The sequence below is a fragment of the Natrix helvetica genome (genome assembly GCF_964273705.1).
Source record: "Natrix helvetica genome assembly, chromosome: 1".
NCBI lineage: Eukaryota > Metazoa > Chordata > Lepidosauria > Squamata > Natricidae > Natrix > Natrix helvetica.
Window position 1 is genome coordinate 301,570,053 of NC_138548.1, and position 22,083 is coordinate 301,592,135.

Consider the following 22,083-nt stretch of genomic DNA (forward strand, 5'->3'; position numbering starts at 1 on the left):
AATCTGTATTATATGTATTATTTATAGAACATAACCTGAGAATTTAGGAATAACTATAGTAGCAAGACATGCAATGAAAATAACAAAGCTTTAAGCTATAATCTTCTTGTTTCCATTGTATTTATTAGTCCCATTTTATAAAAAAATAATAATACCATATACTTCATTTAAAAAGAGAGTGGATAGAACACAGTTCAGTTTTACACTAAAATAATCTAATACGTGAATCAATATTAAGGGGAAAATACATTTATCTCTACATGCCTACAGTATGCTTTTAGAAAAATCTAAGAAAATGCAATTTATGTATACTAAAGGCATAGTACAGAAAATAGCTTGATATATTACTGGTTATATTATTGAGTAAACAAGGAACAGGATTAGGTTTCTTTTTTAAAAATTGTCACTAAAATCCTCAAAGAAAATAAAAAATAATGCTAGAAAATCTCAATCCTGTTTCATGGTAATCAATTAACACTTGAAATATATATACTGTATTCAGAGTGGACATCAATGATATCATACCTATACTCTCACAAGCCATGTTGCTTTTACTTCAGAATCATATATTCATCCTAGCAGCACTTACAGATAGACTCAGAAATATTGTCCCAGTCATTGTTCCAGCAGCTGATTGAAATTCAGAAGACAATGGAATGGCCAGCAATCTATCAGAATGCTTAGATTGTGCATAGAAAGAAATATGTGGGTTTTTACCTTCTTCTGTTGGCTTGTTAGCCACCTCTTCAGCTTCTGGCTTAGTGACCACCATGGAAGTCATGGGTGTTACAAAGCTGTACTTCAGGGAGAGGTTTAATGCTTGGTTTTCCAGGTTTTTCTTCTCTGCTTTTCCCGCTAAAATGCTAAAACACAGAGCATAATTTCCACTGATTCTATATGTGATTCAGTAATTTTTTAAAATATAAAATTAGCACGCATCAGAAGTTTTAAGATACGGTTTGGAACATTCATATTCTTTCACTGAGACGCAAAGTGAAACCAACTGAAGGACAGAATAGACTAGGAATGAACCAAGAATGAACCACAGAACTGAAGATAGTGCATGTGTCAACTCCTAAAGTTGCTATAGTGAGAGGAAGGGGGCAGCACACTCCACACATGCTTTCAGCTAAAGTTGGATCTCAGATTACCGCAGCAGGCTTGGGAGGGTGCACCTCATTGGGGAATGTGATTTATGACACAGACTGAGGGGAGGGAAGGAACAGGGGTAAAGTTCAGCTATAACTCAAACAAAGCTTAGATTTGACTGCGAAAAAGTCTTGCCTATGGTGCTCCTAATAAATGACTAGTTTTGTATTGAAACTTGGCTTGATACTCATGAATCAATTAGGGCATTTTTAGGAAACCTGACAGAATGACCAGCAACTAAAAGAAGAAAAACACTGTGCCTTTGTGAACTCAAGCACTAACTACCTCTGTTGGTTATAATATTTAGAAGAAAGTATTTTCTTTAAGTTACTGTCCCCAAAAATATGCAAGATAGTCACTTACGACTTTTCTAATAGCTGTTGAATGGTTAAATAGGCCCATAATTTTTCAATGAAATTTCCAAATATGTATTCCTGGTGTTCAAAAACTTGTGCTTTCTCTGTGACATTAGCATCTTCTTTCAGGGTCAAATTGCTTCCATGCTGAAAAATGGGGCAAGGGAACAGAGTGAGTTTTTGATACAATAATCAAATTCTATTCTGCAGGACATATTTGAAAGGAGAGATCCTTTCAGTTTACTACCTTCAAGGAAGCAAAGATTATAAACATTAAAATTAAAGCACTGGAAATAGTGAATTGGATAGTCAAAATATTGAATTCATTGGGCACATTTGCACAACACAATGAAGGCAAAATCTGGTTTAACCTGCAAATGATCCTAACAGCTGTTACACTTGTTGAGCTACAATTCTTTCATTCATGGTTTAAGATTTCTTTATCATCCAATATGTAGTGCAGCAGCTTCACCTGTGTCTTCTGTACATGCACATATACTCCATTTTGTATTTTTAAAACACTTTGAAAGTAACACACTGTTACTGGTTTTCAGAACTTAGTTTGGAAACATAGCTCAGAATTTCATCTGAAACAAAACACTTGTACCTTTTCAACTAATAGTAGTTACATAGTACTTACCCCCTGAGCTTTTATTTCCAAGGAAAATATATCAATTTCATTGTCAAGTTTTCCAGCCACTACAATTTCAGAACCCTCATAGAGCAACTTAAAGTTATTTTCAGTGACATCCTCTACAGCATTGCCAAGATAATTTATATTAATCTCCTTCAGGATGGGAATAGCCACTTCACTATAAAAGTCCTTAAATGAAGAAAGATAGAACCAGCGGAAATCATTGCATATTTCAGTCAGGAAAATTAAGATTATTTTTAGCATGCTACTGAAGTATGTCAAAAGATACCGATAAGCTTTGAACATCAGTCCTTACCTGGAGCTGAAGGGCTGCATCTGAATCCTCATATATACGTCGAGCAACTCCCGAATTATCTAAGGCCAACTTCTCCAGAAAACTATAGCTTACATCAAATCCAAAGCCAAGGCAGTAGAGGAAATACTTCTCTTCATTGGCTTTATTTATGTTTTTCTGTATTTTCTTAGGGTTTGTTTCACCTGTTATATGAATGAACATGCACAAATATATGGATTACTTTGTTTTAAATTATTTATTGTATTTTCTGACCTTTCTGCTTTATAAGCATTAGCTGTCTTGAGTGCCATTTTCTGGTGCAAAGACAGGATATGAACATGATATGTGTGTACATGGCAGAGTAGCTTGCTCAGTTGTGTCACTGAACTAGAGGTGGTATTCAACAGGTTCTTACTAGTTCTGGAGAACCGGGAGTGGACATTTTGAGTAGTTTGGAGAACTGGTAAATACCATCTCTGACTGGCCCCACCCCCATCTATTCTATGCCTCCCGAGTCCCAGCTGATTTGGAAGAAATGGGGATTTTGCAGTAACCTTCCCCTGGATTGGGTTGGGAATGAAGATTTTATAGTATTCTTCCCCTGCTCACCCGCCAAGCCATACCACGCCCACCAAGCCATGCCCACAGAACTGGTAGTAAAAACAATTGAATCCCACCACTGCACTGAACCAAGATGGATTAAGAAAGAATAAATGGCGTGTGACAATAATAGCATAAGCAATAGAATATGACTGCTACAAAATTCTAAAGTATTATTATCACATAAACCAAATGCAACAATCCACAATTTCTGTATATTAGAGATTTGATTTCTGAAATATTTAAATGATCAACAGAGACAAGAGAGATACAGTATGCTTTTCTTAGGCTGATCCTCATTGTAAGGATGATAATAGAGTTTGTTTTTCAATATACTTGAAAAGTTTTATATGAATTATCAATAGCAATTTTCCTCTCTCTCTTTTCACCATTCTCAATCCTTTCGTCTTCATACCGTGTTTCTCCGAAAATGCGACCTATCCTGAAACTAAAGCCTTGCCACATTTTTGCATGGGGAAAAATATAAGCCCACCCCTGAAAATAAGCCCCCTGGACAATCCCCCCCTCCGGCCAGGCAGAGCACCTCTCGCCGACCTAGGGGTATCCCAAAGGCACCAAGCCGCGGGAATGAGGTGGGGGCAAAGGCGCTTGCGTTGCTTGGTGCTTTCGGGGTACCGCTAGGTCGGTCAGCGGTGCTGTGCCCAGCTGAAGAGGGGGGGTTGCCAGGCAGCTGCTCTCTTGCGAGCAGGCTCCCAAAGAGCCGAGCACAGCCTCAGTGTCGAATGGTTTTGTTGCGCTGTTGCAGCAGCAACACAGCAGGAATGAGGTGACCAAGCTCGCGAGCAGCCACTTGGCAACCCCCCTTTCCAGCCGGGCACAGCACCACTGACCGACCTAGCAGTACCCGGAAGGCACCAAGCAATGTGAGCAGCTGTTCGCCGGCCTCCGCCTCCTGCGGCTCGGCGCCTTCGGAATGCCCCTAGGTGAGTGAATGGGGCTCTGCATGGCTGGAAATGGGGGTGGCACGAGCGGCTTTTCTGCTCCCCGATAACGCAATTCACGGGCTCACGATGCCCTTGGCTAACTCTACAGTACCTGCAGAGCCAAGGCATCTCCGCTGCTGGCACCGCCCGCTGCTTGTTTTTTTTCCCCAAAGCATGGAGGACGGTTGCCGCTCTGGAAGTACGCTCTATAGTTGTGGGCTGCACAGCGTACAACCAGAAAACGTACTTCCAGAGTGGCATCCGTCCTCCGTTGCGGCTTCCAAAGCACGGAGGTAGAATACTGCTCTGGGAGTACGCTCTATGGTTGTACACTACTTTGGGGAAAAAAACCATGCGGCGAGCGACGCCAGCAGCGGAGATGCTGTGGCTCTGCAGGTACTGTAGAGTTAGCCAAGGGCATCGTGAGCCTGCGAGTCGCATGAGCGGGGAGCGGAAAAGCCGCTCGTGCAACCCCCCCTCTCCAGCCATGCAGAGCCCCATTCACTCACCTAGGGGCATTCCAAAGGCACCGAGCCGTGGGAGGCGGAGGGCGGCGAACAGCTGCTCACATTGCTTGGTGCCTTCCGGGTACTGCTAGGTCGGTCAGCAGCACTGTGCCCGGCTGGAAAGGGGGGTTGCCAAGCGGCTGCTCGCGAGCTTGGTCATCTCATAGCTGCTGTGTTGCTGCTGCGATACAGCCATTCAACCCTGAGGCTGTGCCCGGCTCTTCGGAAGCCCGGTCGCAAGGGAGCAGCTGCCCGGCAACCCAAAAATAGTAAGCCCTCCCCTTTAATAAGCCCAAGGCCATATTTCATGGGTCAAAAAAATATAAGACCCTGTCGTATTTTTGGGGAAACACTGTATTAACAACATACTCACTCACCTACTCACACATAAACATACTGTATGTGGATATGGACGCTGAATGAATAAAACCACTGGAAAGAAGTCAGAAGAAACATTTGAGGATATTTGAATTGTAAAGTTCAAGAAGTGAGGCAAAGCTAAGGAAGAAAATAACGCTACTTTAAATAAGATATTTTTTTAAAAAAAATTGATGTCATTCAAAAGTATATACTGAAATAAATAAAATACAATGAATGGCAATAAGAACTGGCTAGCTGTTTCTGTTCCTAACTTACCAGTAGTGGGTTGACCATCTGTCAGCAAAATGATCATTGAAATGCTTCTTTCTGGCAATAACTCCTCATAGGTGGCTTTATCCAGAGAATTAATGGCTGTCAAAAGAGCCTCGTTAATATTCGTTCCTGCAATATGAAGAATTGTAACAATGAATGTGCTAGTAGTGTTGGCATTGTTCTCAAAACATGGAGAGTAAATTTCAAGGCATTTGAAGAAATCTATTTAATCAGATGCACTTTTAGGTCTCCTTGCTGATTAAATAAATCCAAGTAAATAGAGGCACGTTGACACTATTTCTACTATCCAGTCATTCAAAAGCAAAATTTCTGGACTACCACCTTCAATTACAATTGAAACACCCAATCCGTGCAATTAAGAGATTGATGATCTCTTAATTTTGTGAAGTGGATGCTTCATAAATGCTCCTTTTCAATGGCAACACCTACACTGCAGCATTGTTTCCCAGCAGAAATCAAATTGACCCTTATTTTTAGCCTTCTGGAAATTTTAAACAATTGTGGTATTCCAGAGGGTTTGTTGTAAATGTTAGAATGCCAGTGGTGTTTTATTTATTTTGGTTTCAGGCTGTTATTTAACATCTAAATTTATTGTAGATGTTTTAATTGCATGCTCATTTTGTTTGCCTTTAATTGCTTTAACTGGTAAAAGTCTTAGATTATTTATTCATTTATAAATGGCATTTATACATGTCACAAATAAACATATGTGATTTGAAGCCAGCTAATGTTTCTCAATTGCAATTGGTCCCAAAATATTATGAATGCCTTCAGGCTGCATCAGATGATTACAATTGATTACAATTACAGTCAATGCAAAATCAGTATTAAGTCAATGCCTGGCTCCACATGCATATTTTTATGTCAAGTTGTGTTCATTCTCCCCCCCCCCCCCAGCTATGAACACCTGCTAGAGAAAGAACTGCAAAAGTTCAAAAATCATAATCACTTCTGGTGGGTTCCCCTCCCCCTAAAATATCTTCAAAATAGTAGCATATTACAATATACAGTATCATATTACAATACAGCAACTGGGCCTGTTCTAGGAAGAGTCAAAAATTAGATTCAGAGTCCTGGGAAATGGAAAATACCAGCCTGCCAACTTTCTGGAGCTCCAAATTCCAAAGAGAAACTTGTTTAACTAAAATTGAAAGTACACCAGCTAAGGACAATAAACAGCTGATGAACAGAGATGACAATGTGGGATCCTATTGCTACGGTGCTGATCTGAAAGGAGCACTAAGTCCTTATATGGGATTGTCATAACTTATACAATTAGAAATCTCTGGTTTCAAATCAGGAGAATTGCTAAGGCAATAATAATAATACTTTTCATTTTCATAATAATAGGTTCATAATAATAACTTCAGCTGCAAAGAACTAACTTTGTTGACCTCGATCTCTCAAAAAAATATAACATCAAAGAAAAATAAAATTCATGGAGGAATAACCATTATTATTAATAGTAGTATTATAGATCTTTAAGTGGAGACGATGGTGCTCTCTGAGCTTTTGGGGGAAATGAATTTTTTGAGCTTTTTAAAAAAATCTCTGAGCTGAGATTTTTATTCAGGAATAGATAGATGACAGACAGACAGACAGACAGACAGACAGACAGACAGACAGACAGACAGACAGACAGACACATACATACATAAATGTAAACTCAAGGGAGGAAATATAGGCTTCCGGTTCCGGCGGCTACGGCGACAGGCAAGCCTTTGCCTGCTCCCGCTCTCCCGGTGGGCTTCCCCCGCTTCTGGGGGGGCACAGGACGCCCCGGAGAGGCGTTCTGCCGAGGGAACGGCTCGCGGAGGGTCCTGGCGTCGGCGGCGGCTGGCGGGGGCTTCTCCACTTCGTTCTAGGCATCGGGGAGCAGTTTTGGAGGGCGCGCGTGCGTCTCGCTCCATGCCGATCGGAGAACGCACTCTTGAACGAAGCAGCGGCAGTATGGTGAGAGGCTTCCTTTCTTCATTCCCTCTCTTTTGAATTGATGGACTTTTCAGCACTTTTAAAAAGTTAAACTTTCGGATCCTTGCTAGAGGTGCGGCTAGAGGGAGGGGGATTTCCCCCCCTCCCTTGGACAAGCGGCTTGAGAAGATTTTGCTTTCACCCCCAGGGGAAGGAGGAGGGGGGAGAGCCAACTAATGATGCCTCACCCCCATAAAAGTGACTTTCATTGGACCTAGCTCCAGAACTTATGGGTGAACTGAGAACTTTCTGAACTTTTAAAATTTTATTATGCCTCTGAGCCCAAAGCTGGCAGGGCAAGATGGCACACTTCCGTTGTCTTCATGAACTGTGAAACCTGACTCCACCTTTAAAATTCAGGCTTCCGGTCTTTGTCTCCGAGTCACCCAGAGGAATCTCTTGTGGATTGTTATTTTCTGAACTCTTTGGAGAAAAAACTTTCATCTATCGCTAGAGTGACTAAAGAAACTCCCACCTGTTTGGATCCTCTGCCTTCTGAATTCGCCTGCCTGCTCTACTTCTCCAGCTGCCCAGTTTCTACTCTGACTGATCTCCTTGCTTCATAAACCATGTCTCCAAAAAGACCACCTCCTGGAAAGCCTGGCTTTGCTACTTCTGCCCCAACATCTGCAACGTCTAGTCCAGCTACACAGTCAAAGATAACAGAACTGATGCAACCCAAGACTACAGAGATAGACTTTCAACAAATGCTTCAACAAATTTTACAGGGCCAGGAGGAAATTAAGAAACAGTTAAGGGAAATGAAAGATGAAATTAAAGAGAATCAAGCCCAAATCTTTAAGAACTCACAGAGACTGGACCTTGTGGAGGGTGGGGTGGCGGAGGCGAAGGGGGGGGTAGAGGCTTTACAGAAGGGGAACAAAGAACTCGACATCCAACAAATGAAAACAGAGTTTGAGAGAATGTCCTTTTATCTTAGATTTCAAAATGTAATAGAAGCAGATGGGGAAAATATAAGGGACATTATGACTAATATTTTAGCTGAATACATACACAAAGATAAACAGCAGATGGAATGGGAGATAGACCTAGCTTATAGAGTGAATTCAGCATATGCCAGAACACATAATGTACCCAGGGAGGTTCATATTAAATTCCTTAGGAAAACCACAAGAGATGAAATTCTGGGTGTACAAAGGGGGCAAACACTGACATACCACGACAGGGAGATAACCATTCTGAAGCAGATTCCCAAAAAAATTAGGGAAAAAAGGAAAAGCTATTCGCAATTGGCGAATAAATTATACCAGAAGGGGGTGTGGTTTAGATGGTTGATGCCTGAAGGTATGCTGATATTCTGGGAGGAGACAAGAATCAGAATCAACACACCCATAGAGGCACAGGCCTTTATGGAAAAAAATAAAGCGAACCTAGAAAAAACAGAAGACACTACAACGGTCATACAGGACACGGGAGGGGCCGGAGCTCTGCCAGCGGGGGGTGAAGGGGCAACACCAAGAAAGCTCAGATCACAAAAATAAATAAGAAAACCACAATGTTATAAACAGACCGAAAGTAATAATGAATTTATAACTAGACTATATATTATAACTATATAAACTGATTGAAAATTATTTTTTCTAGAATTAATATGCTGATTTTTTATGATTATGTATTAAGGTTTGATACTTTGATGTAACCTAGGAGTCTGGAGGGAGGGGGCGTCTGCCACACTTGCAACTGCCAAAATTTGTAACCATTCCACTTACCCTTTTCCGCATAAATGTTTTAAAAAAACCAATAAAACTTCTTGAAAAAAAAAAGGGAGGAAATATAGGAATAGTAATAGCACTTAGATTTATATCCCATCCCATAGTGCTTTACAGCATTCTCTGGGTAGTTTACAAGGTAAGCATATATTGGCCCCAACAATCTGACTTCTCATTTTATCAGCCTTGGAAGGATCGAACTCCAGACTGTGGGCAGAGTTAGCCTGTAATAGTGCATTCTAACCACTGTGCTATCTGGGTTCCTAATATACCTAATACTCCTGTCTCCAGTTTTTCCCAAAACAACAGCCCTCATTGTTATAAATGTAATCTAAAAGAACTTGAACTTTGTTGAATATAAGAAGGAAGAAATAATTATTTGATTTTTTTAAACAAAAAAAGTCAAGTAATTATATGAAAAACTAGAATCAAGGAGGTTTGGATATAGCATAGCATAGCATAGAATAGAATGGAATGGAATGGAATAGAATAGAATAGAATAGAATAGAATAGAATAGAATAGAATAGAATAGAATTCTTTATTAGCCAAGTGTGATTGGACACACAAGGAATTTGTCATATCAGTTCCAGGGAACTCCTGATTAAACCACTATTGCAAAGATAGACAAAGATGGACAAAGATGCTTTTAGTCCTCATACTGACCTCCTTGCGCATTAATGGTTTTAACATACTGTTTAGCTGATTCCACATTCTCCTTGCTGGCTTGCAACAAATTGGGCTTCCACTTTGAAGTTTCTCGACTAAAGACAATTAAATTAAAATGGTCTTTAGGATTCAGATCTTCCAAAATCTTTTCCAAGGCTTCTTTAGTCTATGACAAAGATTAAAACAAAACACCGTTAAATTCTGTAACCTAAAGCTAGCATTTTGACATCTATTAGAATGAGTGAAAATATACATAACCTTTAACCTGTGTACACAGAACCTTCATTTCCCCTTAATATAAATTAGAAAATACAGGAGGATATATTTCATAATTACAATGCTTGCCTTTGATAAAACAAAGCAGTTGTTAATGGTTTCCAAATAAGATGGAATATTTAACCAACTTTAAAGGGTAATTATTCCACAGCTCATTTTAAAGCATTAGCCAGTTGCTCATTTATTTGTTTGCTAGATTTATATTATACTTTTCCTCCTCAATTTCAAGTCATCTTATGAGAACTGCACTGTGAGGTAGGTTAGTTAAGAGAAAACGACTGACCCAAAATGACCGGTGCAGAGAAAGAACAACCTAACATGTCTACCTTGGTAATAATAATTCACTTAAAAGTAATAATATATACAAAGTCAACAAAGAAATAAATGTAAACAATAGAGTGATGGAAAGAAGTCCTGTTTATTCTGACTATAGCACATCATTGTTCTTTCTTGATTCACGGTTATAAAAGAGAGAGGAGACTGAAAATATCTGAGGCTGCTTGCTGAAACAAAATAATTTTCATTGGAACTAAACTTAGCATACAACAAAAACTATCAGTAGATTCAAGAAAAGGCTCTGTTTTGGGAGAAATTACCTGCCGGATTTTATTGCCACTCATAGATCCACTTTTATCTATAACAAAGATGATATTTTTGGGAAATACTGGCATATCACTGGGTGCAAAATAATGGACAAAATAACCATTCACGATCTGAAATGAACAAAATCTGTTATTTTAACATGTTACAGATACATATTTTGATATACTAGAAGATAAAGAAACTAAAATTAGCCAAATATGACACTGGGTCAAAAATACTTTTATATATTTAGTTATTTAATTTATATGCTGCCCATCTCATCACTTGGGTGAGTCTCAAAATTTGGTTGAAGAAATACATTTCTATGTCATTTAACTCTCCGAAGCATACAGTACAGTAGCTTACTGTATGAAAAGTACTGAAGTACTGAACTTTTAGCCAAGGACTTCTGCTTTAACAAAATGTAAATGTATTCCTAACGTACATGTGTGTGTGTGTGTGTGTAGGTAGGTAGGTAGGTAGGTAGGTGTATATATATACACATACATACATTATATATAATGCATTATATATATATATAATGGAAATGACCTTCTGTACATTCATTGATAGGCAGTAAAATATTTTGACTGTATCTGTTCCAAACTAATCAAGGAGAGAAGCAACCTAGAACTGAGGAGAAATTTCCTGACAGTTAGAACAATTAATCAGTGGAACAGCTTGCCTCCAGAAGTTGTGAATGCCCCAACACTGGAAGTCTTTAAGAAGATGTTGGATAGCCATCTGTCTGAAACGGTATAGGGTTTCCTGCCTAGGCAGGGGGTTGGACTAGAAGACCTCCAAGGTCCCTTCCAACTCTACTATTGTATTGTAACTGTGGCTTGGTTCCCCTCCCCCCTTTTCCTCCCACAGAGAGCAGACCAACACAGTGTGTGCTGTTTCTCATAGGATAAGTTCCCTGCTGTGGAATTACACTGCTGTCCACTCGCAGTCCTCCGGCCTGAAATTTGCTGATCTGATCACTGATCCCTGTCCTACCATGACTGCTTTTGTGCCATCTTCTTGTCAATCACTAGTTTTTCCTCCAAGCTAATGGGTGGCAAAGCTTAACAGTTTTGACTTTTTTGAGCCTTCCCCTGTGGATACATAGTAGTTGACCTGCTTTCAGACATTTCCCCATCATCTGAAATATATACCTTTAGACATAAGTAGAGGTTGGGAAGGGTTCTATTCAGAAATTTGTTTTGGGGTGGGATAGCACAACAAAAATGAAATTGTCGATAACACTGTATTTTCATACACTCTGATTGTACAGAGCCATGATGGTGCGGTGGTTAGAATGCAGTACTGCAGGCTAACTCACTGCTCAAGGCTGACTCAGCCTTCCTTCCTTCCAGGTCAGTAAAATGAAGACCAAGATTGTTGGGGGCAATATCCTGACTGAAAAGTCTTCTGTAGAACTTTGGAAGCTATCAAAATTTCTGTCATGTTTCAATCTATCTCATGTTAATACTTTTCAAAGACCACTCAGTTTGGAGCACTTTTAAACCTCCATCTTTTCCATTCCTCAATCTATTCAAAAGGGTTTGCCTTTCCAGCTTCTGATTTAAGACATAGTGATTATATGCTATAAGCAGGAGAAAGGAGAGCTCCTGTCATTGAGGGAAGAAAAACACTGATTTTCTCCCTGAAGCTTTCTCCTGGCAGTGTGGAATAAGAAAAAGGAAAACTAAATCTAACTCCAATACAACTTCAGCCAGTCCCAGTTGAGGGTCTAAGGATGAGATGAAGTACCTCATAGATACTGGAAAAATGTTTTTGGGGACCAGTTTTTGGTATAGGTACAGGTGGCAAGATAGTCTAAGAAAATGACTGTATTTTTTTGGAGTATAAGATGCACCTTTTTTCCTCAAAAAAGAGGGCGAAAATCTGGGTGCATCTTATACACTGAATACAGCATTTTTAGCCTCCCGAAACATCATCCCCTTCACCAAAATGGCCATGCATAGCCTTTAGGAGGCTTCCAGAGTGCTCCTGGGGGCTGGGGAGGGCAAAAATGAGTGAAAAATGGGACATTTTATTGCTCATTTTTGCCTCCCAGCCCCCAGGAGCACTCTATAAACTTCCTAAAGGCCATGTATGCCCCTTTTCTGACAAAAAACAGGCCTATTTTCATGAAAAATGGGCTGGTTTTTGCTCGTTTTGGGGGGGGCACAGACCCCAGGAGCACTCTATAAGCCTCTTAAAGGCTATGCATGCCCATTGTTTCAAAAAATGACCCATTTTGGGGAGATCTGCAGAGTGCAAAAAACTTTTTTTAAAAATTTGTCTCTTCAAAATCTTGGTGTCTTATACTCCAGTGCGTCTTATACGGTACTCTGAATTTATGATAGAATTTGAGAGATCTGGAGAATAAATTGATATTCCCAAGGGTCCGAAGGCTTTTATTACATTTCCAGTAAGTTTTGAACAAACAAGATTAGTTTTTGTTTATATCCCTTGGGTTCACATTTCAGTACTCTGAATCATTGAATTGGAATCATTGACCAAACAGAGGGTGAGGCCTCTCTAAATGACCCTTTCTCAAAGCTAAGTGTTCAGTTATGTGTACCAAAAAACACAATCAGGCAGCCACATAAAGTACCGTCTTCCAGTCCAGAAGCAGACAGAAAAAAACATGCTACATATTTCAGGGGGATAGTGATTGCAACTGTCCTAATCATTTCATAAGAAAAGGGATTGGTGGATTCCCCTGGGTTTCCCTTTCTTTCCCATGAGTGCTACTTCAGAAGAAGTGGTGGGACAAAGATGGTATGTGTAGTAAAAGACTTAGAACAGGTAGTCAAGCCAACATATGGCCATTATGAAGATATGAAGGTACTATGTAACTGTGACCACTCATTTGGGTGATTTCTGGATAAGGGTTTAGCACAGTCATGAAAGAACATTAGATCCTTCTCAAAAACAAACTTGTCAGCTAATGGATGATGAGGGAAGGGTCGGAAGTGGGTGGAGTAGACAAAACAAGAGAGTTCCACCCTCAAATAGCACCGCGAGGGTGTTGGCAAATGGCTGTGGAATAAGCAAAGTGGCACCAGAACTTTGGCACAGACCCACCAAAGTAATAAAAGCTTCTCTGTCCTTTATTGGCAGAAGCAGTTGAAAACCTGTGTTTGTGATGAAAGCAGCAATACACAACTGGAAGATTGTGGCTCTCTTTCACAGTTGAAATTGAGCTTCTGAGTAATATTAGCTCCAAAGAATGCTAATCCTATTTTTTTAAATGTGTATCTAACACTGTTTCAGAAGAGCATTGCATAGGTCCCTTTTCCAGGGTCTCCTGCAGCCCAGGTCAAAGTGGCCATAGAGGTCAATCCCCAAAGAACAGAGGAAGGAAACAGGCCTGCAATAACCTAAAATAAGAGAAGTGGGATAGATCTCAATCCTCAATCTCATCAGCAAGTACATGTAGTAAGCTAGATCTTATCTATGCAAAGGTTCTGTCAGCAGAAGAGGGAAAACATTACTTTAAAACTTTAAAAGCTGAAAATGACTTGGCTGCCCTAATTCAGAGCCGGGAATAAGATGAGGGCAATATCTTGAGGACATGGCATGACTCGTCTCCTCCCACCCTATCCATTACTGTCAAACATTTATGACACTGCAAGATTTCGGGATAGACCCTAAATAATGGCTGTTGTTGGAATCACAGGTGAATTTTAAAAAGTCACATTACCTGTATGTCACCTACGTCAACATTCCTTTTAACATCATAACGTATGATGAAATCTCCATCTAGAAGTGTCTGTTCAGATTCAGGGTTTTTCCTTTGTTGACTTAAGGTTGGTTTAAATGAAATATGAGCCTGAATATTAAAGACAAATAAAATAATCAATCAGTCAAACTAACAATACAACAGTGATTTCTTGTTAAGAGTTTTCTAAGGAGCTTTGCGAATTTTGGGACAAATCCAGCCACATACCTTGGTTTCCTCCTGTGTCTTTACAAGAGCATCACTTATTTCATTGTTTAAGAAGCTGCTTTCTATTGCCAAGAAGGCTATGCCTTGTGGCTCAAAGATGTGAGTATCAATCTAAGCATAAGCAAAAGCAAAAGATGTGATTCTACCTTCAAAAGATGACCTGGTCATGACAGATGGACAAAACTATTGATGGAGATTTTACCTGAAAGTCTTTCACCAGTTGTTTGGGCTTGACTTTGATGATCAGTTCATAATTCCCTAGCTTTCGATCAAGTAATTGCTCATAATTCAACTCAAAGTTAACTTTACCTTCTGCTGCAACATTAACTGAAACACTAAACTTTTCTAGTTTTCTTCCAGTTGATCTATAAATGGAAAAAAGTAGAATTTAGGTATTTTGTTCCTTCTAAGTGCTTGCAAACCTGCTGCTTGATCATTTTTGCTACGATTTCTGCAGATGGTCTGTAGGTCCCCCCACCCTCTTTAAAAGATCAAAAAACATGGTCTCTTCTTCAAACTTATGGCACTTTCCCTGTGTTCCAGCAATTCTCAAAGATTACAGTCAGTAGTTCTGAGATCATATCTGTCAATTTCTTCAACATCCAGAGACTAAATTCACTCACAGCAGCTAAATGTTCTGTCACCATTTTCTTACCAATTTTAATCACTATTTCTCTTCTGCCCTCCCTCTCTGCTCTTTCTCCCTTTATAGCTTGTGACAGAACCTTTTTTTTTTTTTTGCTATTTTTGGCATTCATGATAAGCTTCAGATTATCCATGGGGTTCCTGATCCATCTTTAAAAATTCAAGATGGCTTGCATGGTTTATTACTTTATTACATGGATTTTCTTATATAAGGCATTAATGCTTAAACCTTCTGAGGAATGACAGTGGAATCTAATTATTTGCATGTGCCAAGAAACAGTGGATCATATGCACCGAGTGGGTCTGGTTAAGAAAAGAAATCCGCTTAAAATCAAAACTTAGGAAAACATCTTGTACTTACTTGACCAATCCAGCACTTTGACCTCGTGAAATGGCAGAATCATACTGAGCTTGAGCGGCCTTTTTCTCCCTGATTATTCCAGGGTATGTTTCTCCATCTATGCTCCTTCAAAATAGATGTTTCAAAGAATTCATAAAGGTCCACAAAAAGAAAATGCAAAGACACGGATAGTAAGATATTTTATGAAGTGAAAGGATTACATTATTGGATTGAATATGCTTTCAATTTCATTTTAATCATAATTTAGAAACAGGAATCTTTGAAGTGTTGTTAGGAAATATTCATCTGGGATGGGCGCTTACATTGTCTTCCTTTATCAATGTAATTTCTCCCAATATGGTTTCTTATCCAATTCAATCAATTGTGGAAGTAGGATTGTACAAATCTCAATGCTGAATATACTTTAATCAATCAATGTTATTTTGCTTTGAATGAAAAGTTTCTTTCAGATGAGATCTGTATTCAATGGTTTCAACTGTTCTGAAAATATTTCCCAGTTCAAATCTGTCTTATCATTTTAGATGTTGAGCCATACTTTAGTGGATTTCCCACCTAAATTGCTCCCATAGACCAACTTAGTAAAAAGGTTTGTTTAAAAGATTTATGGGTCACAGTGTATCTACCAGGAGATTTAATATGTAGTAGAATTTTGCCAATCTTACAAACATTGTAAACAAGAAATAAGGATACATCCTGTGGACCATTGTTTTTCTTAACTTTGGGAATTTTAACATGTGTGGACTTCAACTCTCAGAATTCTCCAACCAGCAAGGAAGCTGGCTTGGGAGTTCTAGGAGTGGACGTCCGCACATATTAAAGTTGCAAGGTTGAATAAGATTGTTGTATATATTTACTCCTTTCTTTCTATGGTCCTCAGTGGGAGATTGACTGCCAACTCTTACTCAAATTCTGAAATGCTCCATCTTTTAAAATGCCTAAATGGTGCTTACATGCTGAAGTTTGTGATGAAGGCTTTCTTGGGTAGCTCCACATCAAAAAGAGCCTCCTTGGATTCATTTGCCCTGTTGACAATTCTGCTGGTGATGACTGTGTGGGCATATCGTGACATAACTTTGCAGTCAATGTGCAGGCTGTAGATTTCAATGGCATTCTAGGGGAAGAAGAGAGAAAGCCTCTATCGGTTTCTTTGCTGGAAATTGTTACTAACAATTGAACAAAGACTAAAAGTATTAGTAGCAAACACCACACAGAGTTTTATAATAAGCAAAAATAAATCATTTTTGATATGATAATTTGCTGTAATAAAAATGCAAGATCATTTTTTTCAATTATTAGACTATTTTATATTGTTTGAATAAATTATATAAAACACCTATACGCTACAAAAACTCTTGTTATGACCTTTGCCTAAGTGAAGGTGAATTATAAGACAACAGTTTTTGAACCAAGCTTCCTCAAATTGGCTACTGACAGAATGAGTCTAATGGAATGAAATTTGAGTAAGTTATGGCTGCTTCAGCGCTGCAGGCAGGCAGGCAGATAATGACAGAATGACAAGAAGGAAGGAAGAAAGGCAGCGAGGGAAGGAAGGAAGGGAGGAAGGAAAGGAGAGGGAGAGAGGGAGGAAAGAAGGGAGGAAGGGGGGAAGGGAGGAAGGGAGGAAGGGAGGAAAGAAGGAAGGAAGGAAAGATATCCCAATCAGACATGGGTTGTCTAGTGTTATATAAAATATATAACTTAATATAGAACTTTGGCTACAATATTGAATTGGAAAAGTGGGCAAAACTTTGGGGAATAAATTTAAAAATGACTATGTCTGTGGCATACAGGGAGAACTAGTATAAAATGTTTTACAGATGGCACTTACCATCCGCAAGACCAGCAAAAATATCACCAACGGTATCCCCAAAGTGTTGGAAGTGTGAAAAAACACATGGAACGTATTATCACACATAATGGACATGCGAGGTGGCCAAAAAATTTTGGAAAAAAGTTTAAAATGATGGCTGGAAACCATCACAGGAAAACAAATTGATTGGAAACCAGAGACATTCCTATAAGGTATAACGACGACTAAATATATAAAAAAGAGACCTTATATTTAATCTTGCATAGGATTGGATTCGCGCAGAGATGGAAGAATAAGACGACACCAAATGAAGATGAAATAATAATAAGAAAGATTCTAGACTGCGCTGAGATGGACAAGTTAACTAAAGAAATCCAAGGAAAGGAAGAGACAGACTATTATTTAGTATGGGAAAAATGGTACAGATGGTTGGAGGAAAGAAACAAAGAGTAACGGTAATAACGTAAGAAAGATAAAAGTTACAAACCAAGGAAAAATGCTACACAAGTAGAAGAAGGACAAGGTTTGTCTGATGTATATAGCCAAAATATAGATAGAAAGTAAAAGATAATGAAATAAGAGGGTTAAAAATGGTGAAATTCAATGGAAGTGTATTAGGAGGGAAAATAGTGTATATAAAAATGTACCGATTCAAAACTGCTATAAGAAGGAGCATGAAGTTCCAGTGTGTTGTGTAAATGTAGTTTATGTCTTTGTTATTGTGTTGATGTGTTTAAAATATTTTTTTTAAAAAAATGACACTTTGCTGAAAAAAATGCTATTGTAAGACTTTGATTTGGTTTGCTGTGTGCAACTTACCAACTTCCCAATTTTGACATGTTCAGAAGTACAGCATTTTTTCCTGGCACACATGGAAAAAAATTCCATAAATATCTGCATCTACCCACCCAACCTGCAAAATGGGTTGCTGTGTCAGGATATCCTAAATCACCCATAAGAGACATCTTTACCTTATTCAGCTGGGACTGGAATTTCAGTTGCTAAGTGATGCAGTCATTAAAGGAGCCATCACATGACCAGATACAATTTTAGAACCATTTTTACCATAGTCATTAAGTAAATCTGGTTTCCCCTTTTGACTTTGGTTGTTGAAAAGTAGCTGGGAAAGTCACAAATTATAATCATGTGGCCATGGGATGATGCAATAGCTATAATTTTAAAGGTGGGTTATAAGTCACTTTATACATTTATAAACTATAAATGAATGGTTGTAAGTCCCCTGTAAAGGACTACCTCTACAAAGTCTGAATTGAGTCTCTTTTAGAAAGTTAAAAAAAAATTAATGAGTTCATTTCCCTTTTTCTTTCCATGTATTAACAACTTTTTTAAAAAATAAAGATTTAACAATTGATATTTCTTTAGAAGTAGTAATTGGCTTAAAGACACAGCTTTGCTTATGGACTCTCAGATCCTGTACATGCTGAATGGGTGTGAACCTCTGCCTAGGATCCTGGAGTACTGATATCAGCAGGGATGTCCACAAAAAAGGGATTTTTTTTTAAAAAAGTTAAGGATGCAACTATGCGATTGAAGTTCTGATCTTTGAATATGCATCAATACCACAAGCGGGCTTTCAATCATGTTGAAATGTTTTGACTTTTTGAGCCTTCCCCTGTGGATACCTACTAATTGACCTGCTTAAAGGCATTTCCCCATGATCTGAAATATATACCTTTAGATATAAGTAGAGTAGGGTTCTATTCAGAAATTCATTTCAGGGTGGGATAGTAGAGCAAAAATAAAATTGTCAATAACACTGTCTTTTGAAATTATCAATAAAACTGTATTTTCTAAGTATAACAAATGATCGTACAGAGCCATGGTGGTGCAGTAGTTAGAATGGTTACTACAGGCTAACTCACTGCTCACTCCAGGAGTTTGATTCTGAATGGCTCAAGGTTGACTTGTCCTTTCGTCCTTCTGAGGTCGGTAAAAGAAGGTCCCAGATTGTTGGGGTCAGTATGCTGACTCTATAGACCACTTAGAGTGGAATGTAAAGCACTATGAAACAGTATATGTCTAAGTGCTAATAAAATTTTAAAATGCATGGGGAAAGTCTTCTGTAAAACTTTGGAAACTATCAAAGTTTCTGTCATGTTTCAATCTATCTCATGTTAATATTTTTAAAAATCCACTCAGTTTGAAGCACTTTTCAACCTCCATCTTTTCCATTCCTCAATCTATCCGAAAGTGTTTGTCTTTCCAGCTTTTGATTTAAGACATAGTGATTATATACTACAAGCAGGAGAAAGTAGAGCTCCTGTCACTGGGGATGAAAAACAAATTGAGGCAAAAATTTCCAGCAATGGAGCCTGGGCTGCTCTTAAACTCTGAAGAGCTACCACCTGTCAAGAAAACATATTTGCTTTGTTGAAGTCTTGCATTACTTTAGAGCAGTGGTTCCCAAAGTGGGTGGTGTCGCCGTTTGGGGGGCGGTGGGATGACATAGGGGGGTGTTAAGAGGCAAGAGGGGAGGCAGGGGGGCACTAAGAGGCAAGGTGGGTGGCAGGCGGCCAAGAAGGAGCTGCGCTTAGCCTACAGCTTCAGCTGGCCAGCCTGCCATAAATGCCCTTCCTTCATTGATCTACTCGCTACTACCACTGCTGTTTCTTCCTGCTGCTGCTGTCCGCCACGGCAACTTAAGCAACAGCAGAATCGATCCTAACTATCAGCGGCCTCAACCACCACCCAGCAAAAGAGAGAGAGAGAGAGGGAGGGAGAGAGAGGGGGGGAAACATACAGAGAGCATGCAACCGAGCAGAGGAGGGGAGGGAGTCGAAACAACTACATCAGAAGACACTGAGCCGCTCTCATGTGGCGGCTAGGTACACACCGCTCAGGCTTTTTTCCTCCCTCACCTCCAGACCGAGCGCCACGGCTCGGAACGTGCATGCTCTCTGAACCCGCTGCAGACATGGGCCACTCCCGTCCTCCCCCCTCCCCATCCCATCGAATGGTTGCTTCTGGCCTCTTGCATACCACGCATTCCTCAGGGTAGCCAGTCAGTCGGCGCACACTCCGCCGATCTGCGTACTGTGCACCAAGGATGGCAGTATCGCGTTCCGCAGGCAGGGAGCCCTCTTTTCTGCGGGAGCGCAAAGGGCGATCCCAGGACCGGGGATCCCCATATGTGTATGTGACAACTAAAATCCTCCAGCGACACAAAAAAAGGGGTGCTGGGTGGTGTTCCTTGGGTGGGAAGGGGGCAGCAGGGCAATGGCCAAAAAGAATTTCGACGTGGGCAACGACGAAGCAGGTTTTGCATGAACTCCAGGGGCAAACTGGTAGGAAACGGGCTGCTCTTTTTAAGTGTCTTTTAAGACAAACCATCACCCCAAACTACTGGAAACTAGAGCCAGAAGTTAATGCCACTGAAAAGGCTCCTCTGATACCGTAATAGGAGAGGAGAGGAAAACAGCTCTGATGCTTTTAGAGCAGTCTCTCTCAACCTTGACAACTTGAAGATGTCTGGACTTCAACTCCCAGAATTCCCTAGCCAGTATTCCCTGGCTGGGGAATTCTGGGAGTTGAAGTCCAGACATCTTCAAGTTGCTAAGGTTGGGAAACATTGCACTCTGCTAAGTGACTTAAAACCAGACATTGAGAAACTGGTATCACTTCATCAAGCCCATCCATCACATTAAGAATTTACTGAACAGTAAAGTAGTTACTAAATTTTACTGAGTTTACTAAATTACTAGTTATTAAGGTTCTTGAGAAATGACTATCAGACTTTGAAAACCTGGTATCACTGGATCATGTTCAACAATTTTGTTGAATTAACATTAACGAAAAAGTTTTTTAAATTGGATTTTGAATAAATGTGCAATTAATTGTTACAGTTTTGAATTTTCCTGTTACAAACCGCCCAGTCACATGACCTCCTCAGCCACTCCCACCAAGCCACGCCCACAGAACCGGTAGTAAAAAAAATTGAATTCCCCCACTGGGTGGGGGGCACTGAGGATCAGTTTGTAGCACCAAGGGGGCGGTGGACTGAAAAAGTTTGGGAACCACTGCTTTAGAGGAACTTGTAATAAATCAAGTTCTGAAGTCTGCTGGCTATCGAGAATGGATCCAAACTACGGGTGATTCCAAACTGCTAGGATCCCAGCAAAATACCTTTATCCATTTTGGCAACAGATAAAGCTCAAACAGAGCTCTCATTCCACAAACTGAAGAGATGGGAGTTTAACTCCCACTGTCTGACAAACTGAACTTAGAATCAAAGAGCTAGAACCATTTTGGTCTCTGAGTTCAATCCCCCATTTGGTGGCAGAATCCAAATTCAAGCACTTGTTTTGAGCACCTCAAATGAGGTGCTGTCACTTCTCTGACAGACAAATTCCCCTGTTAATCTGCTCTTATTAACCTTCAGTTTCATCTTTATAATACATATAGCCAAATACAGTCATGCATGCCATTTCTAAACAACATGTACAGTTACAGTATAACTTGTCTTTCCTTGGTCTAAGCCTAGTTCTTCTCAGCTATTTTATCTCATTTTCAACCTGTAAAATTAATTGAATGGTTAAAAATTCAGGCCAATAAATATGAATGCCTGCATATTTTTTCATATTTCAATGAACAATTAAACACCAATGAAAACAAGTACCTGATGGATAACAGCATCTGTTAATAGAATTTGTGAAGACAAAGCCAGCCAGAGAGTGAACAATTGCTTTTCCATTTTGGAAATGACAGAACCATAGAGGAGAATCTATTTAATGGGCAAAGTTAATGAACAACTACTATTTGGTAAAATTTAAGAAACCAGTAAGCCTACTATTTACACAGAGATGTAAGGTATAATTAACCTCTTCTTACCTAATACAATTTCTTCAAAGTCTTGCTAAATATTCAAATATTGCTGCCTGGTTTAACTTTTATTGATTAGTTCTTATGTACATTACCTGTGATTAATGCTACCCTTCAATCA

At 39.5% G+C, this 22,083-nt stretch overlaps 1 protein-coding gene across 4 annotated transcripts in view; it reads right to left on the reverse strand.

Annotated features, from left to right (window-relative positions):
• The window catches only part of LOC309383181 (inter-alpha-trypsin inhibitor heavy chain H4-like), a 39,591-nt gene extending 17,708 nt beyond the window's left edge, over positions 1 to 21,883 (reverse strand). For all 4 annotated transcript variants that reach the window (XM_081935407.1, XM_081935405.1, XM_081935406.1 and 1 more), the window contains exons 1-13: positions 21,760 to 21,883; positions 16,264 to 16,424; positions 15,314 to 15,418; positions 14,510 to 14,672; positions 14,308 to 14,418; positions 14,062 to 14,190; positions 10,379 to 10,495; positions 9,504 to 9,672; positions 5,121 to 5,246; positions 2,456 to 2,637; positions 2,146 to 2,328; positions 1,513 to 1,652; positions 718 to 863 (exon numbers count right to left, since the gene is read on the reverse strand). In XM_081935407.1, coding sequence (XP_081791533.1) covers positions 718 to 863; positions 1,513 to 1,652; positions 2,146 to 2,328; positions 2,456 to 2,637; positions 5,121 to 5,246; positions 9,504 to 9,672; positions 10,379 to 10,495; positions 14,062 to 14,190; positions 14,308 to 14,418; positions 14,510 to 14,672; positions 15,314 to 15,418; positions 16,264 to 16,424; positions 21,760 to 21,834 — 1,807 coding nt within the window. In that variant the 5' untranslated portion in view covers positions 21,835 to 21,883. The remainder of the gene's footprint in view (positions 1 to 717; positions 864 to 1,512; positions 1,653 to 2,145; positions 2,329 to 2,455; positions 2,638 to 5,120; positions 5,247 to 9,503; positions 9,673 to 10,378; positions 10,496 to 14,061; positions 14,191 to 14,307; positions 14,419 to 14,509; positions 14,673 to 15,313; positions 15,419 to 16,263; positions 16,425 to 21,759) is intronic.
• Between the last annotated feature and the right edge of the window lie 200 nt (positions 21,884 to 22,083).